General features: G+C 37.8%; 1 protein-coding gene across 1 annotated transcript; it reads right to left on the reverse strand.

Moving 5' to 3' along the window:
* Positions 1-8,605: 8,605 nt before the first annotated feature.
* Positions 8,606-16,269, reverse strand: LOC127643068 (negative elongation factor B-like). Its single transcript, XM_052125620.1, has 13 exons — positions 16,021-16,269; positions 15,663-15,823; positions 15,482-15,581; positions 15,165-15,395; positions 14,706-14,891; positions 11,975-12,087; positions 11,763-11,865; positions 11,563-11,658; positions 11,296-11,438; positions 11,099-11,205; positions 10,853-10,994; positions 9,287-9,395; positions 8,606-9,027 (listed from the first exon to the last, which is right to left on the reverse strand). The coding sequence occupies exons 1-13, from the start codon at positions 16,120-16,122 to the stop codon at positions 8,875-8,877; spliced, it is 1,746 nt and encodes a 581-aa protein (XP_051981580.1). The 5' UTR covers positions 16,123-16,269; the 3' UTR covers positions 8,606-8,874.
* Between the last annotated feature and the right edge of the window lie 1,640 nt (positions 16,270-17,909).

Here is a 17,909-nt window from a genome sequence, read left to right on the forward strand (position 1 = left end):
TTCATTAATTTCAGTAATTCAACTTAAAAGGTGAAACTAATATATTATATAGACTCATTACAAGCAAAGTAAGATATTTCAAGCCTTTATTTGATATAATTTTGATGATTATGGCTTACAGCTTATGAAAACCCCAAAATCAGAATCTCAGAATATTAGAATATTACATGAAATCAATAAAAAAAAAGGATTTTAAATACAGAAATGTCGGCCCTCTGAAAAGTATAATCATGCATATGTACTCAGTACTTGGTTTGGGCCCCTTTTGCATTAATTACTGCCTCAATGCGGCATGGCATGGATGCTATCAGCCTGTGGCACTGCTGAGGTGTTATGGAAGACCAAGATGCTTCAATAGCGGCCTTCAGCTCTTCTGCATTGTTTGGTCTCATGTCTCAAATCTTTCTCTTGGCAATGCCCCATAGATTCTCTATGGGGTTCAGGTCAGGCGAGTTTGCTGGCCAATCAAGCACAGTAATACCATGGTCATTGAACCAGGTTTTGGTACTTTTGGCAGTGTGGGCAGGTGCCAAGTCCTGCTGGAAAATGAAGTCAGCATCTCCATAAAGCTTGTCTGCTGAAGGATGGCATGGCTCCCCAAACCAACACAGACTGTGGAAACTTCACACTGGATTTCAAGCATCTTGGATTGTGTGCCTCTCCATTCTTCCTCCAGACTCTGGGACCTTGGTTTCCAAATGAGATGCAAAATTTGCTCTCATCAGAAAAGAGGACTTTGGACCACTGAGCAACAGACCAGTTCTTATTTCTTTAGCCCAGGTAAGACGTTTGACATTTGAAGCCCATGTCCAGGACCCGTCTGTGTGTGGTGGCTCTTGATGCAGTAACTCCAGCCTCAGTCCACTCCTTGTGAAGCTCCCTCACACATTTGAATGGCCTTTTCCTGACAATCCTCTCCAGGCTACGGTCATCCCTGCTGCTTGTGCACCTTTTTCTTCCACACTTTTCCCTTCCACTTAACTTTCTATTAATGTGCTTTGATACAGCACTTTGAGAACATCCAACTTCTTTTGCAATTACCTTTTGAGGCTTTCCCTCCTTGTGGAGGGTGTCAATGATGGTTTTCTGCACAACTGTCAGGTCAGCAGTCTTCCCCATGATTGTGAATTCAACTGAACCAGACTGAGAGACCATTTAAAGGCTCAGGAACCCTTTGCAGGTGTTTTGGATTAATTAGCTGATTAGAGTGTGACACTTTGAGCCTACAATACTGAACCTTTTCACAATATTCTAATTTTCTGAGATTCTGAATTTGGGGTTTTCATAAGCTGTAAGCCATAATCATCAAAATTATATCAAATAAAGGCTTGAAATATCTTACTTTGCTTGTAATGTGTCTATATAATATATTAGTTTCACCTTTTAAGTTGAATTACTGAAATTAATGAACTTTTGCACGATATTCTAATTTTTCGAGTTTCACCTGTATGTAAACACCTTAATGCACATACACACACCTATTAAACAAAAGATACATCTTCGAAAGAATGTCAGGCGATGGAAAGTAAGATCATAGGTTTGAGATACACACCTCTGGCCTATGTAATTTTTTCACCATAGAATTTAAAGGTAATCTGAAATTGATGGATACTTTAAATATTAACTTCCATAAGGCTGCAGTGGTTTAATCCATATTTTCAGAAGTGATATGATTGGTTTTTTTAATATTAATTCCCCCGCCCAGAATGTGAATCGCCAAAAATACAAGCACAAGAAGGTGAAAGGAAAAGTGGAGATTTATAGTTAAACAAAGACATAAATATTGATCTGTTTCTCACCCACACCTATCAAATAGCTTCTGAAGACATAGATTTCATCACTGGAGTCAAATGGATTACTTTTATATTGCCTTTATGTGCTTTTGGAGCTTTAACATTTTGATAACCATTCACTTGCATTGTGGCCCTACAGAGCAGAGATATTCTTCTATAAATCTTAATTTGTGTTCAGCAGAAGAAACTTAGATATCTGAGATGGCATGATGACAATTAAATGATGACAGATTTTTAATTTTTGGGTGAATTATTCCTTTAAAATATAATTATCATTGCATTTCAAGACCGAATATTTACCAAAAATTTTACATTTTAAATATGTCAGGAGAAATGTTTTGCTATTGTGTACATTATTAAATCGAGGTATACTGCAGAATCTTTTATTTCCCTTGTGTTCCCACAATATCAGACATGCATCTGAGCTGAACATGCAGCAGAACACTGTCAACCTCACATTTCATGTAACATGCCTTGTGCAGCTGTAACATTTGATGAATAATGACATGAGGAAGCTTTGAGGCAAGTATGATGTTGTCTGAAATGACAGATCATGGCCGGGCAACTGTACCACAAGATGCTCATAGTAGGCCTGTTTTAACAAAAAAAAAAAAAAAAAAATCATTTGAAACTTTCATATGTTTACAATGGGGTCCAAAAATCTGATATATATATTGTGTGTTTAAATATATATATATACATGTCATGTTTTAGGAACGTTTTAGGATTTAAAAGAAAATATAAACGAAAAACTTATTATGAAGTAAAATGTATGAGACATTTGAGACTACATTATTTGTAGGTCACTAGTTGAATGTTAGCAAATGTGTGACATTGGTCATGTTACATATTGGCCTCCTTTGTATGAAAAGTCAGATTTCCATTGAAGCACATAACATGCTTTTTGGAACATTCTCAATTCATCCTGGGACAACATTGACCATCTGGATTCACACAAACAGATGAAGTCTGTGCCAACTTGAGTACATGCTGTCATTGAAGCAAATTTTGTTTATTTTTTAATTCAACTATTAATTTACGTAAATTGTTATGATATTAACCAAACTAACAATAAAAAGCATTTGCACTAATGCTCTCATACTTTTGCACTTTATAAAAAATGACTCTTGTTAACACCATTTGGGATGCTGCTATGAAGACCACCAGTTGTGAGGGTCCAGCTGCGGTCTAGAGTAAAAGAGGGTGAACCAGCTAAAGGTAGTGTCCAGGAGAGAGACTAACTACCATCAGGCAGGGAAAGAAATAGAAAACACACCTCCCTATCTAAAAAAATGTGGGATGGGGGAGGGAGAGACTATTAATAGAAATAATTATATGTTTGTTTAATTACTGTCCAAATGACACTGGTTGGGGTAATTTATGATTCTCCTGAGAAGTTCATGATGCCTCTAAACTAATATAAGATACAGTAGTAGTACTCATACTGTCACAGCTTCTGTTAAATTAGATATGAATTAAATAAGCTGGTTAAAGCTGAGAGTAGTGTATTTAAAAGTGACAACAAGACAGGACATGTCTTTTGCAACTCAAGTAAAAGAGGAACAATTAGCCATCTTTGTGGGTGCTAGGCCTCTTCTCGGTTTCTAATATGAGCTTACCTTCCTTTTCTTTACCTTTTCAATTCCTCTGTACTTCAGCCAGTACAGCTGGAAAGTAAACAATTTTCAGCCGTTTTGAGAGGATTTAATCATTTTTGTGGTGATTTTATTTCCTGAAGAAACACCGTAGCCTAGGTCATATGTGTTGCCTGGGAAAATTGGACAACAAAACAGGAAAATTTGATTGCCCTACGTGATTTTGCTTATTTATTTATTGCTATTATGCACATTTAAAATTAGTGGAAAATCGTGTTATTGAATGAGAACCCTGAGAGTAGAGATCGACCGATAATCGGATTTTCCGATATTCAAGCATTTTTCTTTAATCGGACATCGCTTTTTGTAACATTGGATCCATTGCTAACTGGCGCCATCTTGTGGGAGTTTCTGAAATTGCACTCAAGATGGCCATTGCAGCAGTATGTGTGAGAGCAAACAATTCTGGGGATACTGGTGTAACTGAGTCAGGTTTGTATGCCTCTTTGCTTCTGAGTTCTGCTCACAAATTTTCTATCGGACTGAGATCAGAGCTTTGTGATGGCCACACCAAAACCTTGCACCCCCACAACATGATACTACCACCCCCATGATTCACGGTTGGGATGGTGTTCTTTGGCTTCAAGCCTCACCCTATTTCCTCCAAACATAACAATGGTCATTATGGCCAGTTGTAAAGTTACATTTTAGTTTCATTAGACCAGAGGACAAAAAGCAAGATCTTTGTCCCCATGTGCACTTGCAATCTGTAGTCTGGCTTTTTTTTAATGGCAGTTTTGGAGCAGTGGCTTCTTCCTTGCTGAGCAGCCTTTCAGGTTATGTTGATATAGGACTTGTTTTACTGTGGATATAGATACTTGTCCACCTGTTTTCTCCAGCATTTTCACAAGGTCCTTTGCTGTTGTTCTGGGATTGATTAGCACTTTTCGCACCAAACTATGTTCATCTCTAGGAGACAGAATCAAATAAAATATAATCAAATAAAATAAAATCACTTTATTGTCACACTAATATGTACACAAGTGCAACAGTAGGTGAAAGTCTTGTGTGCAGTTCCGACATATATAATAAACATATTTGCATGGTGTGGTGGTGGTGTAGTGGTCTAGAGCAAATAACTGGTAATATGGTAATCAGAAGGTCGCTGGTTCGATCCCCACAGCCACCACCATTGTGTCCTTGAGCAAGGCACTTAACTCCAGGTTGTTCCGGGGGGATTGTCCCTGTAATAAGTGCACTGTAAGTTGCTTTGGATAAAAGCGTCTGCCAAATGCATAAATAACGTTTATGCGTAAATGTAACATAATACTAATATACAATGTACAGTAAACAATACACACAATATAGAATACACATACAATAAAAATAAAAAATAAGAGTATATAAAAATATATATGCAGTAGTTATATTGTGGAGAATATATTTGACAGTCCAGTGTGTGATAATAAGATGAAGATTAATAAAGTGCAGTGCTGACGCTCCTTCCTGTGGTCCCATGGTGTTTACACTTGTGTACTATTGTTTGTACAGATGACCATTGTACTTTCAGACTTTTGGAAATTGCTCCCAAGGATGAACCAGACTTGTGGAGGTCCACAAGTTTTTTTTTCTGAGATCTTGGCTGATTTCTTTTGATTTTCCCATGATATCAAGCAAAGAGGCACTGAGTTTGAAGGTAGGCCTTAAAATGCATCCACAGGTACACCTCCGATTTAGCACAACTCCTAACATAAGCTAATTGTCTAAAGGCTTGACATCATTTTTTGGAATTTTCCAAGCTGCTTAAAGGCACAGTTAACTTAGTGTATGTAAACTTCTGACTCACTGGAATTGTGATACAGTCAATTAAATGTGAAACAATCTGTCTATAAACAATTGTTGGAAAAATGACTTGTGTCATGCACAAAGTAGATATCCTAAATGACTTGCCAAAACTATAGTTTGCTAATATTAAATCTGTGGAGTGGCTAAAAAATGTGTTTTAATGACTTCAACCTAAGTGTATGTAAACTTCTGACTTCAACTGTATGTAATAAATGTATGTTGGAATTAGCATTAACCAAGATTAATACATTGTATAAAAGTGGTGTTTATTGTTAGTTCAACTGGTGTTGTTAACTAATGTTAACAAATGGAAACTTTTGGGTTAATCATCTCTTTGAGAGTACAAGTCAGTTCTCACCAGTTGCATTAAAAATGGCTGTTTAATATTGACAAAATTGACAAAATGCAAAGAAAATATTAACAAATAAAATCCTGAGAGAACCTTCCTGTTATGCTGTGTATTTAAAACAGACATGCTTAGATAATATGTTTTCGTTTTATATTATTAATATTAGTATTATGTATATTGTTATTTGCTTATTAAAATTGACTGATTCATATGGCTGAGAATTATAGGCATAAGCTAAGATTGAGCTCTAGAAAGATGAGATGTAAGGGGTCTTCAGAATGATACATTAGTCTGTTTTAAGCTTTTCTCTTCACTCTACATATGTTTTATTACACAAAGCGTGTTTGCTATTTCTGCCTTTCTTGCTGTATTATGAGGGAGCGCCACTATGTGACGAGACAAAATTAGATCAATTAACAAGATTTACTCTAAATCTCAACTTTCACTTTCACATCTGAAAGTGAATGTTAAAGTAGATATTTAAAGAAGAGATTTAAAGATAGAGATTTTAGTAAAAAAAAGGGTTGTTTCTCACCCACACCTATCATTTTGATTCTGAAGACATGGATTTATATCTGATGGATTACTTTCATGTGATTTCTGGAGCTACAAAGGTCTGATCACCATTCACTTGCATTGTATTAACCCAAGAGCTGAGAAATTCTTCTTAAAATCTTTGTTTGTGCATTGCAGAAGAAAGTCATTCACATCTGGGATGGCATGAGTGTGTGTAAATGAGAATTTTCATTTTTGGGTTAACTATCACTTTAACATTCATGACTAAAATGAGAGTGGGGGAATATTTTTATAGAGATTGCAGTCACAAAGACCTATTTCTAGGCAATTAATTATTAGTATATTAGAATTAGTGTAACAATATTTATTTTGACAATGTGACTTTTCTATGAATTTTAAAGATTGTATTTTCTTTCCATAACATGGCCTGGAAATTAAACATTTTAAATTCCATTATTTCCAGGTTTTCCAAGACATGTATTTTCAGATTAACATTTTTATTGGTTGCTTCTCAACATGACAAATAACAAAGCAAAACAATCATATACAGAGTCAACCATTAAACCCCATTGTTTCCCTTCCCCCCTCCGGACCCCCAACAAACATCCCTGTGCCCAAAGTCCAAGTACACATGCAGATAAAAAAATATATACACAGTGCATCCGGAAAGTATTCACAGCGCTTCACTTTTTCCACATTTTGTTATGTTACAGCCTTATTCCAAAATGGATTAAATTCATTATTTTCCTCAAAATTCTACAAATAATACCCCATAATGACAACATGAAAGAAGTTTATTTGAAATCTTTGCAAATTTATAAATAAAAAACGAAAAGATCACATGTACATAAGTATTCACAGCCTTTGCTATGACACTCAAAATTTAGCTCAGATGTATCCTGTTTCCACTGATCATCCTTGAAATATTTCTACAACTTGATTGGAGTCCACCTGTGGTAAATTCAGTTGATTGGACATGATTTGGAAAGGCACACACCTGTCTATAGAAGGTCCCACAGTTAACAGAGCATGCCAGAGCACAAACCAAGCCATGAAGTCCAACAAATTTTCTGTAGACCTCCGAGACAGGATTGTATCAAGGCACAGAAAAAAATTCAGCATTGACTGTCCCAATGAGCACAGTGACCTCCATCATCCGTAAACGGAAGAAGTTTGGAACCACCAGGACTCTTCCTAGAGCTGGCTGCCCGGCCAAACTGAGTGATCGGGGGAGAAGGGCCTTCGTCAGGGAGGTGACCAAGAACCCGATAGTCACTCTGACAGAGCTCCAGCATTTCTATGTGGAGAGAGGAGAACCTTCCAGAAGAACAACCATCTCTGCAGCACTCAACCGGTCAGGCCTCTATCATAGAGTGGCAAGATGGAAGCCACTCCTCAGTAAAAGGCACATGACAGCCTGCCTGGAGTTTTCCAAAAGGCACCTGAAGGACTCTCAGACCATGAGAAACCAAATTCTCTGGTCTGATGAAACAAATATTGAACTCTTTGGCCTGAATGGCAAGGGTCATGTCTGGAGGAAACCAGGCACCGCTCATCACCTGGCCAATACCATACCTACAGTGAAGCATGGTGGTGGCAGCATCATGCTGTGGGGATGTTTTTCAGTGGCAGGAACTGGGAGACTAGTCAGGATCGAGTGAAAGATGAATGCAGAAATGTACAGAGACATCCTTGATGAAAACCTGCTCCAGAGTGCTCTGGACCTCAGACTGGGGGTGAATGTCCTTGAGTTGCCCAGCCAGAGCCCAGACTTGACCCCGACTGAACATCTCTGGAGAGATCTGAAAATGGCTGTGCACAGACACTTGATTTTGGAATAAGTCTGTAACATCTTAAAATGTGGAAAAGGTGAAGGGCTGTGAATACATTCCGGATGCACTGTATATAATAGATACCAACTTATCAATGTAATGTAATGACTCCCCTGCTCTTAATTGAGCCAGCACTAAAGAAAAAATGTCCACACCATATCTTCCCAAATTTTCCAGCTTTCTGCTGGGAAAGATGTGTTTCTTGAAGAAACACTATATCATATTTCTTACGTTTAAGAAAATAACCCATTCACATTCCACATGGAGAGACAACCCACTGCTTCTATTTTTGTATGACAGAATTACACAACAGAAGATATTCTAAAAAACAAACTCCATCCCATAAGCAGAATTAAAAAAAAAAAAACATGCAGATTCATCCACTTAATTGTATCAAAGATGTGTTCCTCCGCCGCTAGCCTAACCAGCAATAAAAGAAAAGAAAAACAGGCCGTTCCATTCTTCGGGCAGTCAAATTCACTCCAATGTATAAATAAACTATTAATGTTACCAAATCAATTAAGTTAATCCTCTTAATCAGTTAAGTGCACCAACTAAAGCATTTCAACAGCAAAAAAGTAAAAAAAAAAAAGAATATTTTTATTTACACATGGGCTTGTCTCTGACACAATCCAAAACAAAACAAGTTAGACCATGATGACATTGTACATAAGAGAGTATATTTTATTAATTCACAAATTAAACAAGACTACATTATTAAAACAAAGCATATAAATTGAAAAAGGCCCTTGGCTTACAAAATGCTTTTTTAAAATGACTTTTATAAAAGAAAAAGTTAAATCAAAAACAACAAAAAGTAAATTTGTCACAAGTTAAAATAAGCATTGTGTTCAGGTCAGTCATTATACAACTAGAGATGTGGTCTATATCCTTCTGGGCTTTAGACTGGCTGCTCTCTAGTGGCCGGGGGAGCCCAGTATGTCTCAGTGTGGAGTAGTGGGTGTGGAGGGAGTCGGTGGGACAGGGTGAAGACTTAAATCCAAAGAGGGGGTCTCCTCTGGTTGTGGAGGGCTTTTCTTAGAGGCCTCAAGTTTCTCCTTCAACAGGGTGTGCAGCTCCTTAACTGGCTCACTGCTCTGTAACCACATTAATTGAAATTTTGTAACCATAATGTCTCTGCATAGAATATCAGCACAACAGAATCAGTCAAGATAGGGACAGAGAAAGCGGTCATTCCTGAACATAACTGGATAAGCTGCCATCTATTGACTTTTCAAGTCAGAATATTACTCATACCTGTAAAATATATACTATGTGTTTAAGCAATCTTAAGTTTAGTCTTCAGGAAGGACAGATATATTACCAAGCTATTATGATTAATTTTCTTTCAAATACCTGTTTTGGTGGTTCAAGTGTTTTCATCAAGGATTCCATGTATGATGGCTGCACCTTTTGGTGAAGATGGTTGAGCAAGCGAAGACTGTGCCGGTGAACGTTCTCCTTACTGCAAACAAGAACAGCACATTTAAACATGCTGGAACCAGGGATTAAAGCAAAACATTTAAATTAAATAAAAAATATTTCTGACTGAAAACTTTTTTCAGGCCAAGTCATATTCCTTTAACCGATTCTTTATTTAAATAGACCAATAGCATTTTAAGGGAAGATGTTTTAGAACAGCTTTTCTATTGCCAGTTTGTGTAAATTCAAAGCTGTTTTCAATCTATGAAATAAAACGGATAATCTTTGCAATGCTTGACACTTTTTAGGCATACAAATAATCAAAGTATTCACAGCGCTTCACTTTTTCCACATTTTGTTATGTTACAGCCTTATTTCAAAATTGATTAAATTCATTATTTTCCTCAAAATTTTACAAACAATACCCCATAATGACAACGTGAAAGATGTTTGTTGTATGTCGTGCATTGAGCAGCTCGTGATGAGCAGTGGGCACGTGAAGTGTTTGTCTGGGCTGCACGCTTAAGCTAAATACCACTATTTAGTCACACTAAGATTTGGCATGCAGCTGAGAACGACTTCAACATGTCGATAATTCATACTGCTGTCACTATCATGCAAATGAGTGATTACTACAAATGTCACCAAGGTGGATCAAACAATAATTTGCAGTCCCCCGTTGAAGACCCTTGCAATAGAAGGTATGCGAATGACGTCACAATAGGCGAATGTCACTGCGGTTACACCCACCCAGTGCATACCTTCTATTGACGGAAATCCATCGACACGACAGAGAACTTTAATCCCTGTGGAACTGTAATGAACTGAGCTTTAGCATTAAAGGAATAGTTCACCCAAAAATGATAATTCTCTCATAATTTACTCACCCTTATGCCATCTCGTATGACTTACTTTCTTCTGCAAAACAACAAACTTTTGAAGGATATGTGATGTTTGTTTGTCCAGACAGTGCAAGTCAATGGGGTCTAAACTTTCATGCTCTAAAACGGACATAAAGGAAGCATAAAGGTAATCCATACAAAGTGTCTTCTGTCAAGCACAAGGAAGTGTAATCAAACTTCTGTCAACATTAATAGTCGAAAAAGGAGTTTTTTGGTACTCGTTTTACTGATTGTTTTGCTTCAGAAAATGTGGATTAAGCCACTTGAGTTGTATGGATTGCCTTTATGCTGCCTTTGTGCTTTGTGGAGCTTGAAAGTTTGGGACCCCATTGACTTGCATTGTGTGGGCAAACAAACATTATATCCATACTTTAAAAAATCTTTGTGTTCTGCAGAAGAAAGAATGTCATATGAGTTTGACAACATAAGTGTGAGTAAATGATGAGTTAATATTGTTGGGTGAATTATTCCTTTGACTTGGATTTTACTCTTCTAATGAATATTTTTTCACCAATTAATTTTCACAATTTATTAATGCAACTAATATACAAATGATATTCCATTACGGCTACATACTGTTGCATGTGATGATACACACCTTGAGAAAGAAGTGAGGAGGAAATTATCAAAGACAGCAGTACAGAACTCTTCTGATCCAAATTCATCAGAGAGTAGAGTCAGATGACCAGTTAGTAGATGGAGGAAGATGTCTCCAAATGCCATGTCATTATAGGTTTCCACTGTGAAAAGAGACGATCTCAGTGGTTAGACAATCAGTGTCAATAAAGCCAATTTCATCAAATGCACTATATGGTGCAGACGGTAGAATAAAAAAGTGTCTCACCCAGTGCAGGTAGAAGCCTCTGTAGAGCATTCTTATTCCTCTGCTTTGCAATATGAAGCACATAATAAAGGCCGATCTCACATGCCACCCTGTTGTCCTGCAAATATCTATACAAGAGAGAAAATAAAAATCATTTTTGGAGATAAGTGAAGGCTTGGAAAAGGTGTTGGGTTGAGAACCAGGATTAGATGTTGTACCTGGTGAATGTTTCATACAAGGTGGTGGGGTATGTGAGAGAGGTCTTCTCCTCACTGGGAAGTTTCTGCTCCACAGTGAATGTGTAGTCATCTACCACAATTGACATCACGGCAGGTAGAAAACGTGTCACCACCTCTAAATCCTAATATTGAAAAAGACCAGTTACTTTGTGAAATGTACACATGCCATATTCTTGTACAACACAAACAGCAATATTTTCATAAGAGGACTGTTTAATACAAAATGTTGAGATTTGATGATCTCACCATTCGGGGCTCTTTGAAAACCTGGCTGTCAATCATGTCCCACGCGCCCTGCCCAAGCGAAAGCATCCGCAACAGCAGGAGAAGATCTGGGCTGTCCTGCAAATAAACGGATCACACAGTGATATCACATATCATGGCTAGTACACTTAATATTATAATTACACCACTAAAGTATGCCACAACAGAGCTGGAGTTCTTACTCTAGGCAGGGCATCCTGGCTCAACAGTTCCTGAAGGTTCCTCACTGTGCTCAACACTAGTGTGTTACAGGCAAATGGGTCACAGAGGATCATAGACAAGTCACTGTGGGAAAACAATAATGGAGTATGTTTATGTTGCATGTTTACAGTTATAATGGAATTATTGTAAACTGTTGTATATTATCTATACAGTAGATATTTAAATCTCATACCCCAACACTTGCTCCTGTCCTTTCTTGACCCCATCTAGGAAGCCTTGTAACTCTCGAGCCCGTTTAGCATCCACAAATTTCTCCCTGATGCAAGCATCCAAACACCAGGAAAACTACCAAGTAAAAGAGCATAATACATTTTATTTCAAAATGTTATAGTCCACAGTGTGGACAACAATTCAGCTTCAACACATTTAGGTTTTAAAATTAAAAAAAGATACTTTAAATCTAGATCTTCACACATAAAATGCTTCAAATAGATAATGTTTCCAAATGTTGTTTGTTTACCCAGAACATCCTGTAGTGAATTTTGCACTAAATTATTTTCACCTGTTTCTAATATTTATAAATATGTTTTTATATTGTTATACGGTTCAACAATAAGGATGGCCTATCGGGCCAGTGCTGGGTTGCCACTACTTCTAATGTCTTGCAAATTAAAATATTTGGTTTTCTTTTACACATTGAACATTGTGTTGCAAAAGCAATTTAATGCTCCAAGTTCACCAAGGTGACTTGCCAAGCTGGCTAACATACATTTGATGTCAGAAGTTTACATACACTTTAGCCAAATACATTTACACTCAGTTTTTCACAATTCCTGACATTTAATCATAGAAAACATTCCCTGACTTTGGTCAGTTAGGATCACTATTTTAAGAATGTGAAATGTTAGAATAATAGTAGAGAGAATTATTTCTTTCTTTCATCACATTCCCAGTGGGTCAGAAGTTTACATACACTTTGTTAGTATTTGGTAGCATTACCTTTAAATTGTTTAACTTGGGTCAAACATTTTGGGTAGCCTTCCACAAGCTTCTCACAATAAGTTGCACTTGTACAATACGGAACACTTTTCTAAAATCCTGTGCTTACCAGCTGGCCCCGATCTTCACACAGATTTTCAACAGATCACTAGAGCAGTGTGAAGTTCCCTGCTCCACAATCATCCCCATCCCAAAGAAATCAAAGAACTTAATGACTACAGACCCATCACTCTGACGTCTGTGGTCATGAAGTCATTTGAGAGACTGGTGTTGGCCCACCAGAAAGGACACCACTGAACACTTTCTGGATCCCCTGAAGTTTGCCTATCAAGCAAACAGGTCCGTGGATGATGCAGTCAATATTGAACTGCACTACATACTTAAACATCTAGACAGACCAGGGACTTATTGCAAGGATACTATTTGTTTACTTTAGTTTGGCTTTAAACACCATCAACCCCACTCGCCTATGGACTAAATTAACCCAGGTCTCTGTTCCTGCCTCTACCTGTCAGTGGATCACCAGCTTTCTGACAGACAGGCAGCAGCTAGTGAGAATGGGGAAATTCACCTCCAGCACATGTACAATCAGCACTGGTGCCCTCCGGGGAAGTGTACTCTCCCCACTACTATTCTACCTTTGCACAAATGACTGCACCGCCAAGGACTCCTCTGTCAAGCTCCTGAAGTTTGCAAACGACACCACTGTCATCGGCCTCATCCAAGATGCAGATGAATCTGCATACAGAAGGGAAGTTGAACAGCTGGCCTTCTGGTGCAGTCAAAACAAACTAGAGCTGAATGCGCTTAAAACAGTGGACTTTAGGAGGAACACCCCTACATTACCCCAGCTCACCATTCTGAACAACACTTTTGCAGCAGTGGAGTCATTCAGGTTCCTGGGCACTACCATCTCACAGGACCTGAATTGGGATACCCACATAGACTCAATTTGAAAAAGGCTCAGCAGAGGTTGTACATCCTTCGCCAGCTGAGGAAGTTCAACCTGCCACAGGCGCTGCTAATACAGTTCTACTCAGTAGTCATTGAGTCTGTTTGGTTTGGTTCACCTACAAAGTCAGACATCAGAAGACTTCAAAGCATATTTCGGATTGCTGAGGGGATTATTGGCACTCCCCTACCCACTCTTCTAGAACTGTACACATCCAGTGTGACGAAAAGGGCTGGTAAAATCACTCTTGACTCCATTCACCAGCACACTTCCTTTTCGAACTGTTGCCCTCTGGCCAGTGCTACAGAGCACCAGAAAAGCCAGGCACAGGGAGTTTTTTCTCCTCAGGCCATCCACCCCAAGAACATTTAAAACTGTCCCCAAATACTTTCCTTTTGTCAATACACCCATGCGCACCGTTCAATCCATCCAATCCTACTTATATCTTTCATTTATATTCTTTAACATATCCTACCTCTTCTTCAATACATTACATCACCTGAACATAACTGTATATCTGTATATAAAATATTCGATAAACAATAAACATTATTGCTCTATTGTATATTTCTCTTTTTTCATCTGTTATATCTTGTTTTTATGTCACTATAAATATATATATATATATATATATATATATATATATATATATATATATATATGTTTAAATGCATGTTTGTATGTATATATGGTTGCATTTGCACTGGAAGCTTCTGTCATCATGACAAATTCCTTGTGCGTGTAAGCATACTCGGCAATAAAGCTAATTCTGAGATATATATATTTTCATTAAATATACTGTATATATTGTGGTCAGTGCGGTCCAGTGTTGGCAGGGCAAGCCCTGTGTTATTTTGAATGTTTGCATAAACTAGTCTTATTTTCAAGCCTGTTCAGAGAATAAAAGGACTGCTTCATGGGATCACTTCTAGCTTGCAAAATGTTGGAGAGCTTTCGAAGGGAGCTATTATACACATTTATCATTAGTAAAGCTGGGAAACTGATTCCACACCTTGTGGCAGGGGTCCACTGAACAGATCTCGCTGATTTCTAGATCGTGAAGGGACATGAGCAGCTCAGCACGCAGGGTGCAGTAGTGCACGTTTCGTGTGCGCAGGAACAGAGTCCGCAGAAACTGAAGAACCATATCATAGAGCTTCACATTCTTCCCAATCATCTGAGTCAACTTCAGCACTACCTGTTTAAAAGGACAGCATTTCATGGTAAATGTAAAGATACAAAAGGAGGATAGATTAGCTGTTTGTTGTTCTGTAGCAACATAAACACTACAATCAAAGTTCTTTGCCAGAAAAAACTGAAAGATTTACTCCTTGGAACTTTAGATTTCAGTGCTAGTGCACACTAAATGCACATGGACCTACAGTTAGATACTGACAGACAAGTATACAGCTTATATGTAAATTTACACTGAATTGACAAATACTGTAAGACACCATACTTCGACCCTTACCTCGCCCTGTCGTCGTGTTTTGGGTGATGGACTAAAAAAGTTGTGTAGAATGGACAGATCACTGCTGAAAAGAGCAGCCTCCTTCTCCACAATATACTGCTTCAACAGAGGAGAGACTTCATCCCCAAACAGAGCCTGATTGTCCTGCCAAATCTGCCGTTTCACCTCCACCGCACAGACTTTGTAGAGCTCTTTATCAGCCATGACCTGCTTCAGCTTCTTCTCAGGCACCTGCATAAGAATCCAAATGTAAATTAGTCAATATATTTGCAATGTGATCACCTGAATAATACTGTACAAGTAAGTTTCCCCAATACCTTTGGTAAATGTTTCAGCACTTGCATGACAACAGGCTGTATGGATGGCATCTTCACCAACGGAAAGCTTTTCTCCAGAAGTTCTTCCAGCTTAACATATCTGTGATAAATTAAAGGAAACATTAGCACGTTTAATATTCGCTAAGCAAATAAATGGTTTCAAATGCAACTTTTCTTTCACCTGTCTTCATCTTTGCTCTCTGCGATGGTGGCAACGCGCTCCATCAGCTTCTCCCGAAGCTCATCAAACACAGACTGATGAAACTCCAGTCGCGGAGTGCCATGAAGATCCAGGAAAGGCAATGCAGACTGTAGGGTAGGCAACAAAATGCCATTTTCCATCTGTAAACGACAACTCCGTTATAATGAACGCGTGATAGATTTCAGTACAATACAGCAGCTTTTATCGCGAGGCACAACTCTGGCTGTCATCTATTTGTCAACATATCGCATCATCGCAAACGATTCCTGTCTCTACAAAGCCCATTACGTCTGATGCATGACTTTTGTAGACTATTATGTTTGAAAAGTGCCAATACCTGAAACTGATCGATGGCTTTCAGAGGCTCTGTACAGTTAGTGAGTGTTTCTTTCAGATCTTCTCCATTGGATATCCCAAGCTCCGGTAACCCTGCAAACATTTCGAGACGCTGTGTCTATTTTCTCACTCGTAAAGGACTTTCAAAAGTAACTGAAATGCATTGACAGCAGAAATGTGATAAACGTTGGCTATGTTTGCATTGTTCGTTGTTATCGGCATTCGCACACTTCGTAACTGTGCAACCTCGTCAACAGACTCTTGTTTCTGGCACATTGTGAAAGGTTCCGCTTCAGAAATGTTCCTACATATTGATGAACAGTACTGAACGTGTGCCTTTTCAATTATGCAAACTGATAAATAAATAGACAATTAATTGTTATATATTCATTTGATTAAAGTTTTAATTAATTCAGTTAAATGCCATTTTAATGATAACATTTAAATAAACTGTTATCTTGAGTTCAGACAGAAAAAAACAAACAGATATCGGACTCGGTATGGGAGGAAACCAAATATGAAGTATCATACTCAAAAAAAAAATGGTATCGGGACATCCCTATTAAAAAGTTGTGTAGTGACCATTGTCAAATAGGGATAGTAGATATTATATTAATAATTAGCTTGTTCAGTGTTTGTTGGAACACAGCCTTTTGAGTCACTTGAGCAATCTCATGCCTGCTGTGGCCCCAAGAAATAAAGAGGTGAGTTCATGTCTAGACTTTGGGATATCCTGCATGGCCTGTTCCATACATTCCTCAAGGCTATTGGCCACTCCTCCTCTGCTACCCACATAACTGGAGATATCTCCTCCTGGATAGTGAGAGATAGAAAAATATAAATAGAAAGGAAAGTTGTCAAACAACACTGGAGTCTTATGTATTACTTTTATGCTGCCTTTATGTCCTTTTTGGAGCTTCAAAGTTCAGGTCACCATTCACTTGCATTGAATGAACCAACAGAGCTGAGAGATTTTTATTAAAAAAAACCTTTGTGTTCAGCAGAAGTCATCCACATCTGGGATGGCATGAGGGTGAGTAAAACAAAGGTTCAAATTAAACCCAGAATAATACACACATATGATAGTAATAACTTACACTATTTGTCTTCCCCTTAATTTTTCCCTCTGTCTCTCCTGAACTATTAACCCTGCACATGGCTCTTGCTATGTTGACTGACAATGCCAGTTCCACTGTGCTTGTCCGCTGGCCATACTACCATGTATATGTACATGGTAGTATGGGAAGATTCAGCATCCAGGATTATTCCATACTTTAAACAGACACAATGAAGACTCCAGCCTGACTCAAAGTAAGAAGTGAAAATTGAGGCTGGCTTCAATACATTTGAATGCATATCAAACTATTCACCCACTGTGTTGTGACACCCATATTTTACTAACTGTTGGCTATGCATTTATTATAACTAATTAAACACACTGTTGTCATTAAAGGAATATTCCAGGTTCAATACAAGTTAAGCTCAATCAACAGCATTTACAACATAATAGTAATAACCAAAAGATTATTTGGACTCGTCCATCCTTTAATTTAAAAAAGAAAAAGTGAGGCACTTAGGCTACAATGGAACAGAATATGGGCCCATTTGTTATTGTTAAAATAATAACTTTTTCAAAAGTATAGCCACAAGACAAACAATATGCATGTAAACATGATTTTAGTGTTAATAAATCACTTACTAATATTCTCTGAGTAAATATAGCCTATAGCCAATTTTACAACTTTGGTGTAATATCAATGTCAACAAACATAAAACGACTGTAAAAATGAAGTAATATAGGAGTTTTAACAGATGAATTAAGTGCTTTTATAAAATTATAAGCTTCACATGTCTGCCTTTAAACCCTCCAAGAATTGCCTACATTCACTT

This window comes from Xyrauchen texanus, chromosome 4 (genome assembly GCF_025860055.1).
Source record: "Xyrauchen texanus isolate HMW12.3.18 chromosome 4, RBS_HiC_50CHRs, whole genome shotgun sequence".
Lineage (NCBI taxonomy): Eukaryota > Metazoa > Chordata > Actinopteri > Cypriniformes > Catostomidae > Xyrauchen > Xyrauchen texanus.

What these genes read in the sequence shown, in the direction of transcription:
- LOC127643068 (XM_052125620.1), bottom strand. Translation starts at nt 16,122, where the DNA reads ATGTTTGCAGGGTTACCGGAGCTTGGGATATCCAATGGAGAAGATCTG. An exon ending in AAGCCATCGATCAGTTTCAG is followed by an intron (nt 15,824 to 16,020) that starts GTATTGGCACTT and finishes TGTCGTTTACAG; the next exon opens with ATGGAAAATGGCATTTTGTT. An exon ending in GCCAGGATGCCCTGCCTAGA is followed by an intron (nt 11,659 to 11,762) that starts GTAAGAACTCCA and finishes GTTTATTTGCAG; the next exon opens with GACAGCCCAGATCTTCTCCT.